At 39.2% G+C, this 21,844-nt stretch overlaps 1 protein-coding gene across 1 annotated transcript in view; it reads right to left on the bottom strand.

Moving 5' to 3' along the window:
• The window catches only part of LOC309440492 (catenin alpha-3), a gene marked incomplete at its 5' end in the record, with an annotated part of 175,157 nt that overhangs the window by 5,337 nt on the left and 147,976 nt on the right, over positions 1-21,844 (bottom strand). Inside the window, 2 exons of the mRNA XM_082054180.1 lie at positions 7,938-8,072; positions 12,445-12,550. Coding sequence (XP_081910306.1) covers positions 7,938-8,072; positions 12,445-12,550 — 241 coding nt within the window. The remainder of the gene's footprint in view (positions 1-7,937; positions 8,073-12,444; positions 12,551-21,844) is intronic.

The following is a 21,844-nucleotide window of genomic DNA, read 5'->3' as shown; positions in this document are numbered from 1 at the left end:
TAATCCCCAGCACCAGCAGAAACCAGGCTGGCAGCGCTCCTGCCGAAATCGGCTCTCGGCTCCAGCCCCTGCATTCTTCTTCTGGAATGAGTCCTGTGTGCACGTAAGCAAACTCTCCAGTGAATAACAAAGCTGAAGAAAAGAGCGTTCACAAAAAATGAATTCTGAAACTTTATTTTTGATTTGTTTACATGCTTTGTATTGTTCACATTTTTGTAAAATAGTGTCATGACTTGGCAACAGTAGCATTTCATTACTATAAGTTTAGCCATCTAATAATATGGTCAGTTCTTTTTATTTAATATTTAGAATGATTAAGAGAATCATGACTGTGACAGAGAAAAGAAATGCTTGCATTGCCATATGTCAGTAGGAGTTGTCTCTGTAGCAGTTAAAACAAATACAGAATTTCTTTATTCTCAAAGCATGTAAATAAGTCAATCTCCTGCTCATGTTCTTTGTGTAGATTTGCAGATGCTGTCTCTTTGACATAAAGAAGAGGCAGACAGTTCCCTTCTGGAATAAAGCTGTAAGAGACAATACTGACAAAACATTTCTTGATATGAAATGTGCAAGTCTGCTAGAACCCCAGATGTGATACTCTGGATACGTCTGTGAGCTTTTTTTTTTTGTTTTAACAGGGAATTGAAGTTTTACTGTTTGAGCACAGATTTATCAATTAGCTGTTTACAATCTCCCAAGTCCTAGTTACAGTTCAATCAGACTTTCAATGTTTTGTACAGGTGAAAACTAAGAATTTAATATAAAATAATACACAGTTCTTTAATCAGTGTTTAAAGTCTGAACATAAAATTATCTGGAAACAATGTCAGTTATTAAAAATCTCTCTCTATTGAACCTCTAAGTTTAAATACATTACTAGAAGCAAATTTTCCTTTTTACACTATAATGAGAGAGTAAGATTGGATTTTTATTTCTTTGACAGCTACTTCTGAAAATAACCTGGATTCTACATTTCTAAGAAGAGTAGCGAGCTTCTGAGTAGTGCAGCATTTAAGGTAAGGAGTACTTACTACATTGTGCTTTTCATTCATCCCACTTTTTTGCTATGTGTAACGATTTGCTGTTGTGCGTTATTTTATGGTTCTTTCACTAAGTTTGCTATATAAAATAAAGTGATTTAATCTCTTCAATGTAGCAGAACAACCCAAACAGGTGAATTATTGAGTTACATCCTTTACATCCTGACCATTGAAGACACTGTGTTTTTCCTTGGCCTGGCCAGGATGGAGAAGCCGACTAGGAGAGGTGCACTGCTGAACCTCATCCTCACTAACAAGGAGGGTCTGGCTGAAGCAGCAAAGGTCGAGGGCTGCCTTGGTTGCAGCGACCATGAAATGGTGGAGTTCAGGATCTTGTGTGGCAGGAAGAGAACTGCTAGCAGAATTGCAACCCTGGACTTCAGCAGGGCAAACTTTGGCCTTTTCAGGCAATTGCTGGGGGAAATCCCATGGGCAAGGCTGCTTGAAGGTAAAGGGGCCCAAAATGGTTAGTGTTCAGGGACTGTTTCTACCGCGCACAAGATCAGAGCATCCCGACACATAGGAAGTCAAGGAAGGGAGCCAGGAGACCTGCGTGGTTAAACAGGGAGCTGCTGGGTAAGCTCAAGTGGAAGAGAAGAGTTTAGAGATCATGGAAGGAGGGGCTGGCCACCTGGGGAAAATATAAGGCTGTTGTCAGAGGGTGTGGGGAGGCAACTGGGAAAGCTAAGGCCTCCTTAGAATTAAACCTGGTGAGAGGGATCAAGAACAGGAAGAGCTTTTTCCAATACGTAGCAGATAAAACTAACACCAGAGGCAATGCAGGCCCACTGATGAACGAGGTGGGTGTCCTGGTGACAGAAGATACAGAGAAGGCAGAGTTACTGAACGCCTTCTTTGTCTCTGTCTACTCTGCCGAAAGGGGGGTGACCTTGTTAATGTTTACAAATATATAAAAAGTAAGAGTCACGAGGACGGAGCCAGGCTCTTCTCGGTGACAACCAACGGTACGACAAGGGGTAATGGGTTCAAACTGGAACACAAGAGGTTCCACTTAAATTTGAGAAGAAACTTCTTCTCAGTGAGGGTGACAGAGCCTGGAACAGGCTGCACAGGGAGGTTGTGGAGTCTCCTCTGGAGACATTCAAACCCACCTGGACACCTTCCTGTGTAACCTCATCTGGGTGTTCCTTGCTCTGACAGTGGGATTGGACTGGATGATCTTTTCAGGTCCCTTCCAATCCCTGACATTCTGTGGATTGTAACACTAGTTACCTGCCTTGTTTTCTGAGCTGAGGATGTTCACATTTCCTTATTTTTTTCTCCACTCAGAATAGTGATAATTTCATTGTAGTGAAAATGGAGGTCTTGGTGTAAGAGAGCCACCAGAAGATGGGTGTTCAGGAAAGCACAGGAACAAGTGCAGGAGTTGGAAGCACTTTATTAACTGCCGTGTTTCCCAGTACAAGTTATACATAAAATAAGCCAAATAGAGTCTTGCCGTTGTGATCCTTTTGGTTTTTTTTTTTTCCCCACCACTGGGAACTCTTTGTCTGCCTTGGCTCAGCTCTGCTCTGCCATGCTCTCCCTTTGGGACAGCAGAGATGTCATCCCCATTTCTGGAACCGGCCTTGGGAAATCACCTCATCGTTCAGGTGGGTAATCTGAAGGGGATTATTTTCAGTGGGCTAAGTTTGCCTAAAAATGTGGCTATTCTGTTGGTTGTCTATGTCTGTCTGTCTAGTAATTACATTATGCACACCAAGGGTATTTGGGATTGGTTCTGTGCTTTAGCCATTTTTCAGGTGGGAAAATTGAATCTAATGAACTAAATAACTAACCAGAATCTGCTTCAGGCTGTATAAAAATTCACAGAACTGAAATTAAGTCCTATAATTAGACCAGGCCCTGTGTCCAAGTTAAATGATAAACAACTTACGTAAGTACTGTAAAAGTGTTCCCTAAAACACCATAATGGCACATATGCCATGACAGGCGGTTAGTTCAGTCCCTCCCTCGCTCCCTCCTGCTTTCACTTGCCCGAGTCCTTGAGAAAAAGAAAGTGTTTAATACAAATCCTTTCCTTGCTGTTTCCGTCAGTTTAGTTTGTGAGGAAAAGGTGTGCTCGTTGCAATAATCTTTTACATGCACTGAGGCTCAGAACTAAAATACATGTTGATTTTGCTAATTAGTAAAGTAATTATTATTACAAAAAGTTAGCTGTCTTGTAGTGCCAAATCTTGTTGGTTTAAATTAGTTTTTCTTCATAGATGGATTTTAGAAGGCAATAGCAACAGAGCTGTCTGTAAGTAATTAACAGGAAAAAACATATCCCCTTTTACTTGCAAAGGCTGAGAGTTTTCTAAACATGCACCTACCAACATAAACTAGGCAAAAGCAGGGAAAGATGTAGTGTTACTACATAAAAAATACAAACCACCAAACAGTGAAACATTTATGTCAACTCTCAGTGGAAAACAAACAAACAAACCCCTTAGTAGTTTACACCAACAACTTGTAGCAAATCAGTGATTTATTATTTTTCAGAATCAAATACCAATAAAAAAAGCAGTATTAGGCTGGTGTAAAGTCCTGCAAGTAGCCTTCCACCATTAGTTCAAACAAACAGAACTGCAATATTATAGTGCAAGCAACTCGTGATTTAACTTTTGGCTCTAACTTGGGAAGTGAAATAGACATTTAATTCCAGCCTTGAAGCATGAAGTTAGTATTAAAGCACTGATGTTTGGCACAAAAGTGGACTTACGTCACTGTTACAGTCAGTCTGGTTCTTGAGATACCAACAGGATAAATCAAATGAGACATTTTCAGGAAAACCAGTGTGAAACAGCCTTTAGTGCACAGGTGAGGCTGGCTACCCTGAGAGATCTCTTCTGTGCCCAATTCTGTGACACTGTAACTCCAAGAACTGGCTCTTCCAGATTCCTCTTTCCTTTTCAAGGCCAAAAAGCTTTGTCTCCCTTGCCAAGTACAATATAAATGAAATACAAGATGATAATGACTATAAATAGCACAAAACGGAATTGCCTGGCAGAAGTCAGAGAGTGCAGTGCTCACATATTATAAGATATGTTTATTTCTGCCCCGTGAAATTCTATTTATTTAAAGCCACCAATGGGGGGTGGGGGAAGGAAGCTGTCCATGTGTCAATGTGCAAGCCTATCATTGTGCAGTACTTGTACATGAATTAGCTGATTATCTCCAGAAATTAATGCAATTACTGTCAATCTGCATTCTGCAAATGTTACCCCATTATTTTGTGCCTGAAGAGACACACAATAATTCTAAATAATAGAAGGAATTGCCTATTTCCTGTTTAATCACACCTAGTGAAGAGTTAATCCTCACCATTTCTCCAGTTTACAAATGGGCAGTGCTAGCGGCATTATTTAAAAATCTACATATTTTATAGGAGCATGACAGACTAAACACTGATCAAAGAATTTTTAATGAAGGAAAAAAACATAACCACAGTGAATGAAGAATTAGAAGCTAATGATTCATGCATCTGTTTCTGCCTGTGACCCTTTATAATCCCTGCGGCTGTGAGCATTGCTGTGCCACTGACTAGAAATAAGGTGCTGGAGCTCAGGCCTATTTCACCTATACCACTGATACGGTAGGGGTATTCATTTTAGGTAAGAAACATGCAGGGGAGGTTGTCAGTGTTACAGGGAAAACAAGGGCACAGGGAACATGGATGAAAAAACTGAATGCGATATAGAAAAGGAGTGACTGTGAGCTGTGTTTGTGGATCGCAACAGACTTTTTCACACGCATGATGCTGTTTGTCGTCACGGGAATAAGTCCTGAACTGATGCTGGCAGTCAGTAGCACCTCCCTCAGTACAGACTTCTAGAAGAGAGAACCCACTGTCCTGCTGACAGAGATCCACGTGCCCTTAGCATTGCTGACTGCTGTTAGATACCAGTGTTAAAGGTTCATCTGTAATGCCATTTTATTGCAACTTTCTCCTCCACAGCTTCATCTAGAAGAAGATATGGGTAAGACAGATGTTGTCACTTAGCTCTATTTCAAAAGGACGGTTCCCTCTTTTACAGCTCTACAAATATACATAGAATACAGCTACATTCTCCGCTCTAAAGTGCCGTGTTACACAGTACAACTGCTTTTCTGTGTGGATCTGTGGTCTGTCACCAGCTTTTGTGTAACCATTCTCACTTCGTACAGCCAAGCCGACTTGCCATATGCATGTGGAGATGTGTGGTTTCTCACAGGAGAGCAGCTTTCCTCCTCAGCTCTTGCTTTGCATCTCCCTGTCCCAGCTTGTGAGGAGACGGGAGACAACAGAAGGGAACTGCGAGGAGCCAACAACAAAGAGCTGAGGGATGACCGAGAATCAGGTACTTCAGTCACACATGGACACAGGTACAGGCAGAGAAATCACAAGGGAAACAGTGAAAGCAAAAAGTGAAGCGACCTCTAAGTATATTTCCTAATGCCCATAGTAGATCTTCACTTTTCAGAGGAAAGATAAAGATTTCAGATGTTTGACACTCATGAATTTTTCACTTACTACAAAATGAATATTACTACCTGCAAGGGCGTACCCTCTTTTTTTTCTTAATCACACCTGATATATTTTTCTAATTCTCATTCTTTATTAGCATGAACTAATAAATGAGAGGAGATGAGGACTGCGGAGAATATAATCCTATTCTGGCTGCAGTTTTGCCTCTTTGGAAAAACAATTTTGCTATTGATTTTTATGTGAACAAAATCTGAAGATTTAGTAGTGTTGCATAAACCAAAAAAAAAACCAACCCTTTTGGCTAGAAGAGTGAAATTCAGATGCCTGAGAAGATACCTGACAGATAATCATGGCACAGATGTTCTGTCTGCATATTTTGACATACTCTGTCCACATAAAAAAAACACAAGAGTTTTTTCTTTATTGTGCTCCCACATCTGCAGGGTGTGTGCGCATGTGTGAGAGAGAGAGAATGCCTGTGCTTTCTTATGCAGAACTTTGTTTTGTCACTTTTTCCAAGGCCAGCCAACCTACATGATCAAATTCCAAAGCCCCCACATGGACCTTCAAAGCCACAATTTGATCCAGCTTTAAAAAAAAAAAATAAATCAGCCATTGTGTATTAGTGAATTTCTCTCCCTCTCTGCTTATCACGTTATCCATACAATGTACCTGTAATTGACATATTCACTAAAGTTGAAGCCAAACCCAAATAGATAATTTACATATAAATTAGGACAAGCCTTATAGGAAAGCAAATCAATTTGGTTTGGTTGCATTTTCATGTAACTACAATTTTAATTGAAAAGGAACAGTTTAGCACAGTCATTAATGCCCTCCCTTTCCCAATAACTTATGTGCAGACCAGTAAGACTTTCTTGTTTTTGACCACTGGTATGCACCAAGTGTGTCTCCACGGACTTTAAAAGGCTTTCCTTGACAGTGCACATCTCTTGGGGCACTGGCTGGCAGTTTTTTTATAGGCCTAACTGTATCACTCATTAATTAAAAAAAAAAAAAAAAAAACAAACAGTAATTTTTGGAGCATTTTCCAAGACTGCTCTAACATTATAACAACCACTGTTACTAGCATCTCACTACACAAACACTTCCAAAACTGTCCAGGATGAGGCATGTTCTGAATTTCCACTGAGTCCAAGCTGAGCACCTGTTTAAGTGTGTTTATTGAACTGGGGCTGAGTTAAGCATTTATTTGAACAAGTATAATTGCTTTCCTGGAGTTTCTGGATGTACACAATATAAGTCCTCGTCTGCCTTCCTTGAAAACGGGATTAAGGTCATCCTTCTGGGATTAATAAATGAAGCTTGGGCTTTCAATTTTTAGAACTTTTTAACATACTAGCTAGGTCACCTCAGATTTCCAAATTTTACAGAGACACAAGAAAGCCAAAGACAAGGAATGAATCTCTACCAGCTCACAAAAAATCACAGACTGATAGAGGGGAAAAAAAAGTCCCAAATGAGAGGCTCCAGAGAGGAAAAGACAGAGACAGCCCCAATTCTTGTTGGTTCCAAAGTGTGTGGCCAGCAGCCTGTCTCTCAGTTATCATTTGAATAGCCAATAAAAATACCCTACAAGTGTTGCAAATCTCACATCAGCAGCCGAGGGTTCATTCTGATGAGTATATAAACCATATAAAATGTACCAATAGTTTTACTGACGTATATATTCCAGACTACGTGAATGTGAAGTTACCACAAAGAGGAAAGTATTTAAGTTGTAAGAACGCATAGCAGGAATGTTTTTTTTTTTTAACCATTTAGCGGATTCTGTGTCTTGAAATCATAATCCCTTATGCTACAGGTAATAACACTGATAATCAAAGAGTATGTGAAGGCATTATATGAATGCTTGTGAATGGATGCTGATGACAAGTGTGCAAAAGTTCCACAAAATCATAAACAATACCTATGCCATAGTTAGTGATAATTGGCTGTAACTGAGCTAAGGCTCTTAAATTAATGCAAAATTTCAGAAATTTACTCAAGAATCCTGTCACCTTGGTCTTAATTTTCTTTATTTCTGTAGGGATGTAGAAGGTCCTCCATCATTTCCTTCTGCACTGGAAGTACATTTCTGGGGATTTCCATAGATGTAAGTAAATAAACCACTGTCTTAAAATGGGTTACAGTTCTTAAAACCAAATTACTCCAGAAAAACAGTGAAGAACATTATGTTCTGAGAATTTAGAAAAAACGCTACAAGTGATCACTGTTCTTTTTAAGCCACCAGTCTTATACTTCATTGTCTTAGATTTGCTGTGCTAAGCGAGTGTAAAAAGCAGTGGGGAATAAAACGAGATTTGGGACTATACTGGAACACCTCACAAGCACAGGAAGGCATAACTCAAATTTAGGATTTATTTTGATTAACAGTGTAATTTATACCATTTTTTACTTACAGCAGACATGATGAGTTCTCCACCTAGATTCTGTATTTCCGCTTTAACTTGACTGCAGATTTTGAGCTGATGGGAGTACAGCTTGATCTGTTCTAGGTAAGCCAACAAGTCCTGTTTGCATGACTGGTCTGGACACTGAAGAGTGATAAAAAAATAATTAATAAAGCAATTGCTAATTCAAAACTTTGTCTTAGGCATCAGGTTAATACTTGGCTGAGTATTCCAACTGTATGTGAGTGTAGCCTTGCTTTTCACTGCAGCTGTAGAAGCTCAGAATAACCCTAAACTTCTCCATATTCACATTTTATTTAACGCTGCTGGGACTGCCTTAGCAATATTTCTGAAGAAATTAATGTATGGAATAATTACTTTCCCTTCAATTCCTAAGAGGTTATGATTTCTTTTTCAGTAGATACCTCCACTTATGTGAGTAAACATAAAGACTGATGTTAACATTTATATGAAATGATGATCTTACAATATGATTTTTTTGGTGTGTGTTCCATCAAGAGTTTATTCAATAACATATCTTCCACACCAGATTTAAAAGCAGGATAAAGTACTTGAAAAAATTGAAGCCCAATGCCTTATAGCATACCCCAATCAACTATAAACAGATGTTAGAAAGTAATGTTCTCTGCAGAGGATATTCCATAAGGGATCCTCTGCATATTGCTCAGAAGCATCTGATAGAAGCAACACTTGCTTACAAGTGAAACCAAACACTAGGCTGCAACAGGAGGACAATTAATAAATTCTGAGTTTAATCATCCCAGAGGCAAAACTGATGGTTACTGGTTTACTGCCTCACATTCGGATCCTGGCAAATAACGAGAGGTTCTTTCCCCGCACATGCTGAAGGTAGTGGAGTGTTAAGCAGAGCTTTTTGTAAGACAAGCAGCAGAACTGACTTGCATCCAAAAGATGCAGTGGTCTTTTACCTAAAACAAATAATATCCACAGAAACCTCGAAGTGATTTGGTAAGTTATGCAGTCATTAACACACAGTAAAACCAACATTCACAATCCAAGTGAAAAAGCTACTGTCACAGCAGTGGCACGAAAGATCAAGACAAACAATTCTGCAGGGAATTCTGGCTGTAAACAATTATTGTTCTTACATTACTTTGATTCCATTTCTTTGCTAACAAAGTAGTAGCATTTCTCTAGAGTTTGAATCTGTCTTCGTGGCGATTAATACTGGGTATAATCACACACAGACCCTCTACTATAAATATAAATGTATATATAATTTATTGCAACTATTTGTTAACTGTAAGCTTTTAGGTAAGATAATCCTGTTTTCTTTCCAATGCATCTGCTTTAATTGTACTTATCAGCTAATAATTTTAAAGGATGCCTTTAAGTACATGAGCCAGCTTCAAAGTCCAGAGACCACCTGGTTCTGTAGAAAGAGAGGTTTCATATTGAACATTTTATTGCCTTGATGTATTGTTCCTGACTGAGAAACCGCTGTATATGGAGGAGTCAGTGGCAGCTCCCACCGGTACTGCTGATGAGGCCACCTGCCTACCTGCCTTTATCTCAGGCTGCAGAAAGAAGTTCTTGTGTAAACATGCTGTTTGGCTGTGATGAGTTGTTTCCTTACAAGAAAATTCTGTGATAGCCCGAATGACCGATAAAGGGGGAATCTCTTCTACAGCCAGGGCCCGTCCCACAAGCTGTGGACGGATCGGAGGCCAGTTTGATGCTACACCACCTGGGGTTCCCACCATTGAAAGGGAGGTAATATTATCGATGCTATTCTTTCTGTATAGTGTTAGCTCTGACAAAACAGCATTTTAAATGAGACTTCACAGAGTCTGAGTGCTGTTCTTACTGGGATCATAATGGACCAGCACCTCCTGGTGCAAAACAACTGGAACACTGAGGAGGCTTTTAATAAAGATCTCAATCTACAGCACATTCCATTAAACCCAGCATGTACTACCTACCTTAATTATCTTAGGGCTTCCAGGTCACAAAATTGACAATGAATTTGGAGCAATCTTATTTTAAACTAAATTTGTTATCAATATACTTGTGATTAATTTGCCTACGTTTATGTTGATACTGTACTGTGATTATTTTCACAGTTTTTAACTCAGAGGCGTTCCTAAGGGCTGTGAGTATGGAGAGGGATTTACAACAATCTGAAATGACCTATGTATCAGAAACGCACCACAAATGAAGTTTCAGGGTGTTTGTGTGGGCTTTGGTTTGGTTTGTTTGGTTGTTTTCCCTCCTAACAGTAAAACCTGTATGAATGATGTAATTCCACTGTTCTCAGTTTCTAATCTGAAATTACAGTGTGAGTGTGAAACAAAGAAATTCATTTGAAAAAGTTTTATGAACAGGAAAAGATATGACAATAATTCTTCATCATGCAGTGACTGCTTATTTTGGGTTCTTGCTCATGTGTGAAGGATTTTGCTGTTCTTCCCTGCATGTAGCTTTGAATGCTGAAAATGCAATCATACATTACTGCGGTCCTGTTAATTGCAATGGCAGAGTAATAGTTGAGTCATGGGACAACTGTGAAGAGTAAAGTGATGTGGCCTAATTAAATGACAGTGTCGGAAGAAGTAACAAATACTTCTAGAGGAAGCTTGATAGCAAGTGGTGAAAAACTGTCAAAAAGTATGTCAGGAAGAATGCAAGGACCTCAGTCTTGAGAACTGGTACAATGTAGAGCTATCTATTTTCACATTTGAAGCAAATCACACAAATCCATTTTTACGTGAAATAAAAATTCCATGTAATTTAGGTGGTAGGCATCAGGTAAATCACATCAACAGAAAGTATTAATGCTGCTGATAAAGGCATTTGTAAAACTTCCCAAGAATTTATGTCCCAGTCTGGGAATCAAATTCTTGAAGGGTTCAGCCTTGGCCACATTCACAGCACAGCTATTCGGTAGCCCAGAGGAATGTAAAGTTTCTTTTACTTTAGGACCCAAAGAGAGGAGGGCTTAGGAAATCTGGCAGAATAACAGCTGAGAAAAGGATTTATTCGTCTTTACAAGTACCTTGCAGAGTAAAGAGAGCCACAGTGAGAAAAGGCCCTGTAAATTATAGGAATACTTGGCACAAGTGAAAAAGTTTAAAGAAAAGATTTCTAGCCATCAGAAGAATGCATCTTTGTAATAGCAGGAGTAAAGGCAAGATTCTTTTTTTCCTAAGTGTGATACATGTCTAGAAATTATTTTAAGTTGTGTTCACCACAGAGGTACTGGAAGGGCTGCTTCAGTTCATCTCTTTTTTTTTAAACTGTATATGCTCATTTGCTTAAAACATGAAAGTACATCTAAAATACAATCAACACCTATAACTGACTATTGTATTTTATATACATACAAGATGCCACAGGTAATAAATACCGGGGTCACATTTCCCAGCAGCTATTATGCAAGGGTACATATGAGTCATCCGCACTAATGATTCATGGCTACATTTTCATCACACTAATTTGTTCAGGTTTCTTGTCCAGCATCACTGTAATAATACAGAGAAAGGAAATTCTTAGGAAAGAACTATTCCAGCGAGACTGGCTTCCTTATTCTAAAAAGAGCAAGAGATTACCTTACTCATCTTGGTCCCTTACTCATCTTTGGCTTCGCTACCATATCAGTTTCTGCAACAGATTAATGACAGTTATGGCTCTGTATTTTAATTTGTAATTGATAAAAATCTGGAAAGGAGCCATTCATTCTCCAGTGCTCTTGAAAAGAGAGATGTGCTGGAAGAATATGTGTCAAGATCAGTAACAGGGACTCAAGACACTTTACGTAGTTTTTACACAAATCAGATCACAACTGTATAGATCGATAATAGAAATTCTTGTTAATCTGGAATTCAGAGACACATATGACACAAAACACTAACAAGGCAGTTTCTGCTTTATAGATACTAGAAAAGCAAGTGTGTATGTGAAAATCAGAAGTGAAGGAAGGAAAGACACTGACTATACCATGCTACCCCAGACCTAAAAGGCAGTCACAAAGACTAGGAACAGAAATGCTTTACATAATTTCAAGGACGGCAAAGCCGTGTTACTGAGACCTAGCAGCTGTCCAGACCAGCAGGACCTCCGCAGGACTTTGTGCCAGTGCAGCTTTCCTCCAGTCACACAGCTGAGTCACCTCACACAGCTCAAGTAGTTTCTGGGGGATTTACCTAAGAAAGTCAAGAATGGACTACAGTAAACATGCAAAATGTTGTGTTCATGCCTTAAAAGAGGCACTTCAACATACACAGAGATATACACGCATGTACGTAGCTATATGTACATATACAGCTGTAATGTATGTACATGTACATTTATGTGTATTTCTAAGTATATAAATGGCCACACATATGACTGAGACAGGGTCTATGTATCCATTGCTTCAGAAACAGATCTAAAAATGTCACAAGTACTTTAGTTAGTGACCTTCTCAGGTGTTGCTGGTTCTGTGGACAGATTAACCTGTGACAGAGTTTAATGCATTACTGCATAAACAACCTACCTGATTGGCAATCAGCCGTGCCAGGACATCCATCCTTGATCCTGATTCTGAAATCATTTTTGCTGCATTAATTACATCAGATGTGTTCTTCAGTGGTCCTCTACCCCTTCCAAAAGAAACAACCTTATTACATTCAAAAGCTAAGAATATATCATATCCATGCAAATTAGGCACAGAAGAACTCAACTGAACAACTAATCCATACAGAAGCAGCATCTATTAAATCCCCGCCTCCCCAACTGCTTTGTTTTCATGTCCCATGTATTTTTATTGTTTGGCATCAGCTAGATGCAGAAGTACCAGAAAGATGTCACACATTTTTTTTTTATACTGCAGGCACAACCCATGCCAAGTCCTCAGGATATGGATTTTAAAAGACTACTTGTGCTGTTTGTTATTCCAATGATTCTGTGGAATTCTTTTCCCTTCCAGGAATTTTTCTAGTAAATACATTCAAACAAAGTTCAGCACAGTGATGTATTCTGAGACACATTATGGATAACTGAGGTGGTGCGGGGGTTTGGTTTGTTTGGTTTTTAATTAATTGGTGCACAAGCATGGCTGGAAAATATGAGCAGGGCTGCAATTAAAACTAACAAATGCAACATAAAATACAGATACACCATTCTGAAAGTACTTGTGAAATAATTTCAAAAATTATTCAAAGGACAATCTTCCATTTAGGAAAACTGTAAAGTTCTTATGAACAGTTTCTCAAGAAGCCAACCTTTTTTTTTTAGAAAACAACACAACAAAACCCAAGAAACCTCATTACATGAAAAAATCTTTCTAGAACCTAAGAAATAAAATATGAATACTTAAGGTAATACGGCCATTACTGTTCTTCACATTCTCTTGTGCTTCGGCTTCTTCAATGCCTCAATACTTCAGCTAAGCTCAAATCAACACTTACTTAATCATACAATACTTCACACATGCAAAAAGTGAACAACCCCACTAAATGCAACTTTGCAATTCAGCCTCTGACTATGTAAACACTTAATGCCTGAAGGCCTCATGTCAATTTACAAGTTCTGCAATGGAACAAAGGAAGTGGACAACATGGAAAAAAATGACTGTCTTTGTCCCAATGAGCAGTCAATACAGTTCCATGTTTAAACAAGGCAAACCATTCTGGTAAAAACAAACAAACAAACAAACCTCCAACTTTTTTGACATCTGAAGATACACTGACCAAGTATTTTGGTGGTGAAGCTGTTCAACTGAACTAGCAATTGTACCTGTGCAAGTCCCTCAGAGGATGTGGCTAATAGTATAGCAATTGTAACCAATAAAGATATTTCAGACACATGAAAAGAAAGTATTTCTTTCCACCACAAATACGGCCACCACGAGAGGCATTACAGGAACACTCAGCAATGAGGACTGACGATTTCTGCTCCACTTGCCACCTAATGGCACCAGTTCTTCTCAACAACATTCTTTAAGAAAAAGGGGGAAGGATGCCGATGAGCCATAAACCACAGCTAAGTCATGAAATAAAGGCTTACAAATAGTGTTTAAGAATGACTCACGCTTCTATTAAGAAGGCCAAACCCACACTCAACATTTACAGATGCGATGGCTGAAGCAGTTCATTTATGTAAGTAGAAGTGTAGCCAGATAAGAAAAGGATGCTAAAAGGTACAAGGTAAATGACCTTAAACTCTGTATTAAATAGTATTTTGTAGTTATAAATACCTTTTTTGAGTAAAGGAATTTAAGACTTACAAAGATACCTGGATTATATGGACCCAGGATAGGTCAGTGAAGTTCCAGGCAACATGAACACAGTACATATATTCACTATTCTGTAATTCTGGAAATGAAAATGAATGTAAGACAGAAGCTCATGGTCCCTCTTCTTTTTTTGCCTTCCTGCACCAGCAATGTATCAGGTCTGCATCTCCCTCGAAGAGGAATAAGGAGAGGGGATCCAAAAGCACAGGCTTTTTTCCAGCAAGAGTGGGCTGGTATATATGAAAGAAATATACCTTATAAATAAGCATTACATGGGCTGATCTGGCTAAGACTGGTTTTGCTGGCTTGGTACCTTTGAGTGTGCAGAGACTTCACAGATCCTGTTGACGTTCTGAGTGCTGCCCTTCAACATCTCTTGGTAGAGATGTTGGCAGAGCCATCGACTTCATTTTGCCTGTGAGTTCCAAACGGTGTCTGCTCAGAGCCAGCAGATCCTATCAATTCATAAACAAATTGGAAGCATGCAAAATATAACAGAGGTAAGTAGCAGCCAACATGATTTTTTGAGGATAATTATTGTCAGACCAATGTAGAATAAGCTTTTATGGCCTCTGGAAAGATTAGAAGTTATAAATACTGTGAATCTTCAGATAGGCTTCTGAAAATTTCTCCTGTTGCATTTTCATAAATTACCTAAACAATATGTGGTTTAGACAAAAAAAATGCAAGGTAGATGCAAAACTGTCGGAAGAGCATACTCCAAGACAGACTGGGCTGCTGTCACAATGGGGGGAAAATAGAGGAAGGAACCTGGTTTTGCTGGGATCTGCCTTGGCTTCTGTGCTGCTCAGTTCTTTATGACTTGAATGAAGGAAAAAAGAAAATGCTTAATGAACTTAAACTTGATACTGTTGTGGAAAGGCAAAGAAGTAGGCTGGGAGGCCAGATGTGTAATTAAGAATTCTCTTGAGAGAAGTATGGAAAGGTAGATACAATTTAAAATGAAGATGTGAATTCAGGAAAATGAAATGCACAGAAACAAGTGGAGGGTCAGTCCCTACACAACAAGACAGTAAGAAGAAATCAGAAGTTTCAGAGGATCGAAAATCCATCAGAAATCAACACGTGCAAGCTGCAGAAGAAAAGGCAATGGGAAAACAGTAAACACAGGAGAAGTAACACTTTGCTCTTTTTTACAGAAACGAGGTCTCTGTAGAATTCCTGGAAAGACATAATGTTTAATTTAGAAAAGAGAAGATGAAGTGCCAATGGAATGAACAGGTTTGGCTTTGCTTCCTAAAGCTTCAGCTTATGATGGTGGAAAAAGCAGTAAGGCTCTGTAACAAATCTTGACATGGGAATTCCTCTTCAACTGCAGTCACTGGGTTGTGTGGCACCAAGAGGGTTACATGGGACTTACACACTCATATGGTGGACATGGTCTATCAACAATGGCATGCATGTCTTATCTAGAAGGCATCTATTCAGTCAAAGCAGGTTTTTACAGCAGGTTTTTTTTACACTGATAAAAGTTTATAGCAGTCTTTCTTTTTCTGCTCTGGGGCAGCTTCTACTACCTAGATACTTCGTTATTGATGTCACGCTGGTAATTTTCTTACCTAGGTCATCCTTCTCTCCCCAGATCCCTTACGCTTTCACCAGTTTTACTAAATAAATAAAGCTATTATTTAAAAGACTTTGCTCAGCAAGGAACCTACTCATTTATTTTTGTTGCTCTTCCTGTATTTTGCCACCCAAGACCAAAACAGAGCAATCGAAAATTTTCTCAGCACTTAGCAGACAATACAGAAGCAGATTTTTCAAAGGCCTTTTTTGTATTTACCGGTTTCAATTCTGATAGCGATGTCCACAATTCTCTGAATTTCACAAAAACTGTGATCACTTGTTGTGATCTCTGAAGAAAATCTGAGTCTCCTGGTAGTTCCACAGAACAAGAGAAGCCTCTAGGGTACGCTGTGGTTCATCCCCAGTGCAAGGCCTGTGCAATGACCCTCACTGGCAGCTGACGTGGGGCCAGAGCACCCATGGCCCGGACTGTCAGGCTGCACCAGCCCTTAGGCCTCTCCGGACAGTGTCTGTTCCAGACCTCTGCAGACCTTTCCCATACAGGCCACTTCTGACCCTGTGAAATACTGTGTGACTGCGTAACAACAAACAGAAGGCCCTTCATTTGTATTACTGTTCAGACAAACTATTTAGTAATATTAAAACACAGAAGAGACCTTTCTTAATGATCCCCTGTGTCTTCTTCCTCTTTCTGCTTTGACTGATAAAGTCAGAATACAGCTATTTAAACATGAAAAGGACAGAACACTCTTGTTTTTAAGCTCACATGTCCTATTTTGTCAGCTCTATAAACTTTTGGAAAAATCCAAGAACTGAAAACTTGGCTGCAGGTTCAAAGGTGAACATTACACTACTGCAAAATAACTGTCACTAAATTGCTACTTCTGGTCTCCATTTTTAAAAAGCATATGGCTTAACACCGAGCAATTTTTGCTTCAGAATGTAGTCCTATATAGCAAAGTGCTGCCCCATCATCCTAATCATGACACTTGAAAATGAGAAGTCCTGAAATAGTAGTGAAAAAATGCTGATATTAATAGTTACTGAACATTATGTTACCTGTCAAAGATGCTTCATAATTTGGAACTACATCTTAAAATAGTATGGGAGAGGAGAGGGAAGAGGCAGAAGTCAAGTGGGAACAGAAAAGACAGTATGTCAGGCAAGGAGCTGTATGTGTAGTCTGAGAGGTGGAAGAGCAGCTGAAACCCTGACTACAAGTTCTTAAATTAGAAGTCTGACAAAACTAATCATAGCAGCAACAAAACCTGGAAAGCAAAGCATCAAAGGGGTCTGTTTGTCCACCTCTGACTCGATGTGTATGTACATGCATTGAATATTTGTATGTGCAACAACCCAATACAGAAGTGGCTGGTATGTTAGTAACACAGAGATGAAAAGCTAAGAATTGTGAGATCTTCCCATACTGGCACTTGTGCACACAGACACCCTTTCCGTTCACCTGTAAATCCAGAAGATCAAATCTGTGCAAAGCCGTTTGGACTTCTCTTGCCAACCCTGATGAAATGAGTTAATGAAAACATGCAATTCCTGCTCTGTTGAGACTAGCTGCAGGAGGTGTATGAAAAACAAAAACATAGAGTTAGATAAATATATATTGACATATATACATAACAGCTATAATTTTGTCATTGTGATCTGAAAATTAAAAGCACTTCGCAGTGCTTGTTGTTACTAAAGTACTTTATAAGTGGATTTTACACTGGATTCAAAAAACAAACAAACAAAAAAACCCACCACCACAAAAAAGAAAAGAATGCCAAAAGCCTGTAATGATAAAAACAGTGGTCAGACAGGAATACACAGCTGGTCTCAACTGGGTATAAACTGGTCACATTGATGATGCATTTTGCCAAAGATTGCAAGAGAAGCTCTGAAGTCCAAGGGTGTCCATTTGTGAGCACAAGTATGGAAGGAGCTCACAATTCTGAGATTTGCACCCCTGTAAGTGCATGTAAACACAGAAACACTTCTGTGTTGGGTAGCAGTTAAAAATTTACAGAGGTTCCCCCAGTTAGCCATTTCACAGCCACTTCTCCCTGTGCCACCAGATCTCCCTCTGATCCATTTCTCACATCCATATACAAACATTGTTGGGGTATGTGAGAGAATACCACAACATCACCAGTGAGTTCTGTTATCTAAAGCAGGCATCAATTATTTGTTTCTCACCTCTTTTTCCTCTCATTATCTCTCAGATGTTTCTCCATCGCTTTTTGCTTCTAAATTCAGCTTTTGAAAGGACATTTTGATTTTTAGTTGCTAAGAAGGTCAGCAGATCTTATCAGTCATGGGCTCTAATTTGGATGTCTGTTATTTTTAATCGCTATGTTACATATCTGTAGTTACTGTTTTGTTGATTACAGGAAAAGTTTCTGATATTTGCCTCACCAAGCTCCCATTTTCCCTGTCATGAACAGAAATTATCTAGAGACTTTAACAACTCTAACATAAGACACCATCCAACAGCCTCACAGACTGTGTATTCCAATAATTTTTTAAATCCCAGCCTTTCCGTAAGTTGAAACTATTATCAACAAAACCCATTAAAATAGTGTGCACGCATGTTAATAAACGGACAGCTTCCTTACAGCCTGACCTGGATTATGCAACAACATGGACAAAGCAAAAGGTGTCAAATCTTGTGCTGTACAAACAGGCCAGACACACTATGATACTTCTGTGGGCACTGAGAGCCTCTCTGCAGAGGTACTGGAGGTTGTCTCCTGTGAGAGCCCAAAGAGCAAACACGGAGGTGTTTGGCCACATGGAGTATGTTTGCAACACAGCAGCACTGTAGCTCCAGAATGGCAAATTCTCCAAGCACAGAGGCGAGTTCCAGCCCTGGCAGAAAGTCAGTGTTATCTCTAGGGGCTCCCACTGCAGAGTGGCCCAGCTGCTTCCCACTCTTGTGGACCATGTGTTGTATTTTCAACAGGAGTTATAACATGGTCTAGAAAAAGCAAGTCTTAACAGCCTGGAAGCAGAAAAAAGCCATTGGAGGGTTACTAATTAAACAAAATATGAATGTAAGCAGTACAGTGCAAACATATAGCAATGCCACTTAAATAAGTCAATATTGTCTTAAAAATCCTCTTGCTATGCTGTAACCTTTAAAAAATGAAAGAAGCACTCCCTTTGTTCTTCAAAGTGTCCCTTTTCACTTCTCCAATGAGAGAAAGCAATTGAATTGTTCTGAAAATCTTTTGTCACATCTGTTTTCTATTAACTTATTTTCTTTAAAAGAATCCAGCCATATATATCTCGAGACTATTTCCTTACTGTTCTGGAACATGCCTTGTAGCAAGGCCTATTACAGCAACTAAAACTCAGTGAATACCAAAAGGTAGAGGTTAAAACTCCAACAGCAAATTTGAATGTGGTGCTTTATGAACACTATGCTATCATTTTTTCAGGGTATTTATTCCTTGTTTAATCATGTCATTAAAAAAAAAAAAAAACAAACACCAAAACAAAACCTAATGGCAGCCCCTACCTTTTGAAAATTTACAGCAGTGCACAGACATTCATCAACAGTGTTAAAACTGAGTTGTTGGGAACTTGGCACAGGGTAATGCTCTTGTGGGAAATTCTCTCTCAGAAACAGGACACTTGGTCTCTCTCTGGACTCTACTGCAAGTATCTGCACAACAGCATCTTCAGCTGCATTGTGGGAGACTTTCCAAACCATTCTTCTGCTGCAGTTTTTTCATTCAGCTGGCCTGCAGTTCCACAACCACTCCAGCCTGTGCATCACCAATCCATCGCTATTCATTAACCAAACTACACACACCCTCACGACTTTACAAAGTACAACATACAAAGGACTGTTCCAAGTCACCATTTCTGCACCTGCATCAGCAGTTCCTACTGGCTATTTATACATATCTTCTGGGTAGACTACCATCAGTTTTGCAGCAGGAACTGCCTGGGGAGTCTGGATGGGCCAGATTCTCCATCACAGCTGTTGATCAACACAACAGGGGCTGCCTGAAGAAACCTGAACGTCACTCTGAAGTCCCATCTTGAGAGCTCCTGCCCCACTTGGTTACATCCTTCTTGGTGAAGGTGGCTACAAGTTCAGTCCATCTCCCTGTCTGCACTCAGTCCACTGTTCCAAGTCCATCCACTGTCTCGTGGACGCAAATAACCACACAAGGAATGCCTGGACCACAGATGCAATTAAATCAATATCAAATTGTCACGTTTTTCTAACTTTTGAAGTCGCTTCCACAGTTTTAGAACAGACACCATTTTTGAACACAAACTACTGGAAGAGACCATTAGAAAACCATTAGGAACTCTGGAAGATGCGTAACTAAACACTTAAATTAAAAAGGGCCAAGCTAAAGGCTGAAGGTGCCACCTACCCTCTGGACACAGAGTTATGGTGAAGCTTTTATTATTAATTACATCTTCACAAACCCGAAGTAAAATACATGGTACACTTTACTTATTTCCTGGGGGAACTAAAAACCAAAAATGGATGGCAGCAAAGAGGATGTAGTCACTGTAAAGAACCATCTTCTAATGGATTTTTAGATTTTTACACTTAAAAGCAACTGAAAGTGATGGTAAATTCATTATTAAAAAAAAAAATCAAAAATCCCAAACTTGGAGTTCAGAAAGTTATTTTTTTATTAATTATAGTAGTACAAAAAGACTGTCATGAACCAGTCAAAGAATGAGACCTCTGATTCAGTAATATGAGATAACTGCCAGCTGTATTACATACCTAAATAGCTGTAATTATGTATTTATATATACTATATGGTCAATTTGTCATTCTCGAGCTTACCCTTCTGATATGTTTTTTTCCCAACCCAACTGACCACAGTCCCACTCATCAGATGACAGTAGAAACTGCAAAGAAAGGTGGATTCATTATTTCAGTTTGCTCTCACATATGTCACAGTTCACATCATTACACACCATGTGTATTTTGTGGCAAGACAATCAGATACCTTTGGAGAAATTGCCTCTACATGAAGACCACCTTGCACATGAAGACTGCGTCGAGATTTCAATACCAGCCAAACAAACCGGAAGGTCTGGGAAATGTGTCTCTCACACGCACAAAGACTGACTGGCTTTCTTAGCAGGTTTCTAGCTTTCATCACACCTCCCCGATTAACACAGCACACAGTACAGTTTAGGACTGTATAAATCTAACTACTCCTACATTTATCCAGTCCTAAGTTAACATTTGGCCCGTTGAAGGAGACCGTGATACTGATGTGGACCCCAGTGAAAATGAGTTTGACACCCCTGATCTAAAGATAGAAAGGAACAGCAGAACCCAGCTGTGCAGTCTGTGTAGGTGTGAACACAACTGCTGAGAGGTCTTTTAACACAATTAAGCTAAGAGCTGTATCAATGACATACAGTTTTAATTTTGAACTCTTCTTATCTCAGATTTTCTCTCACTCCTCTTGACTATAGTAATTAAAAAACCTCATCCAGATCTCAACATTCACAAGACTGGCCACAATGTATGCTGCTCAGATTATTTTAAGTTTGGCTCAAGGCTGTCTAGTGGAGTTGTCTTCAAGCCTCAATCTCTACTCATGAAAAAAGAAAATTGGGAGAACTGGCAAAACTGATGAATACCATGGGCTAGAAAGGAGGCCACGGTACCGTCTGCTCTGTCTTCTTGCAGTATTTTACTTAGTGCAGTTAGCTTCTGCAAATCTGTTTTTCACCTTCCCTCTAACATTTTTCAGATTCTTTAAGCTGATTCACAGCACAATCATTTTACCTCCTTCTTCCCAATGCTTCCTACTGTAATATTCTTTATTGAAGTGTTTATCATTCCACTGAAATGTTGATTCAAAAATTAATCTTTCAGAATGCCTCTTACTACATCATCTTGCTAATCACCAGCCATGCCTTTTTCAGAGTTTACATGTGCTATCCTACTTCTGGTGTTAAAATGTGCTATTAATAATCATGTTTTTCAACACTTCTGCCCACAAGCTGTCATTAATAGCTTTTAAAGCTACTCAAAAGAATAAGACCTCTCAGGGACACAATTATAATTTTAAATACCCAGTATTTCACAACAAAGGAATCAGGCTTCTGAAAAATCCCT

This window comes from Streptopelia decaocto (genome assembly GCF_964273445.1).
Source record: "Streptopelia decaocto genome assembly, chromosome: 5".
NCBI classification, from domain to species: Eukaryota; Metazoa; Chordata; class Aves; order Columbiformes; family Columbidae; genus Streptopelia; species Streptopelia decaocto.
Note: the sequence above shows the minus strand (reverse complement) of the source record. Positions and strands in the feature narration are given on the sequence as shown.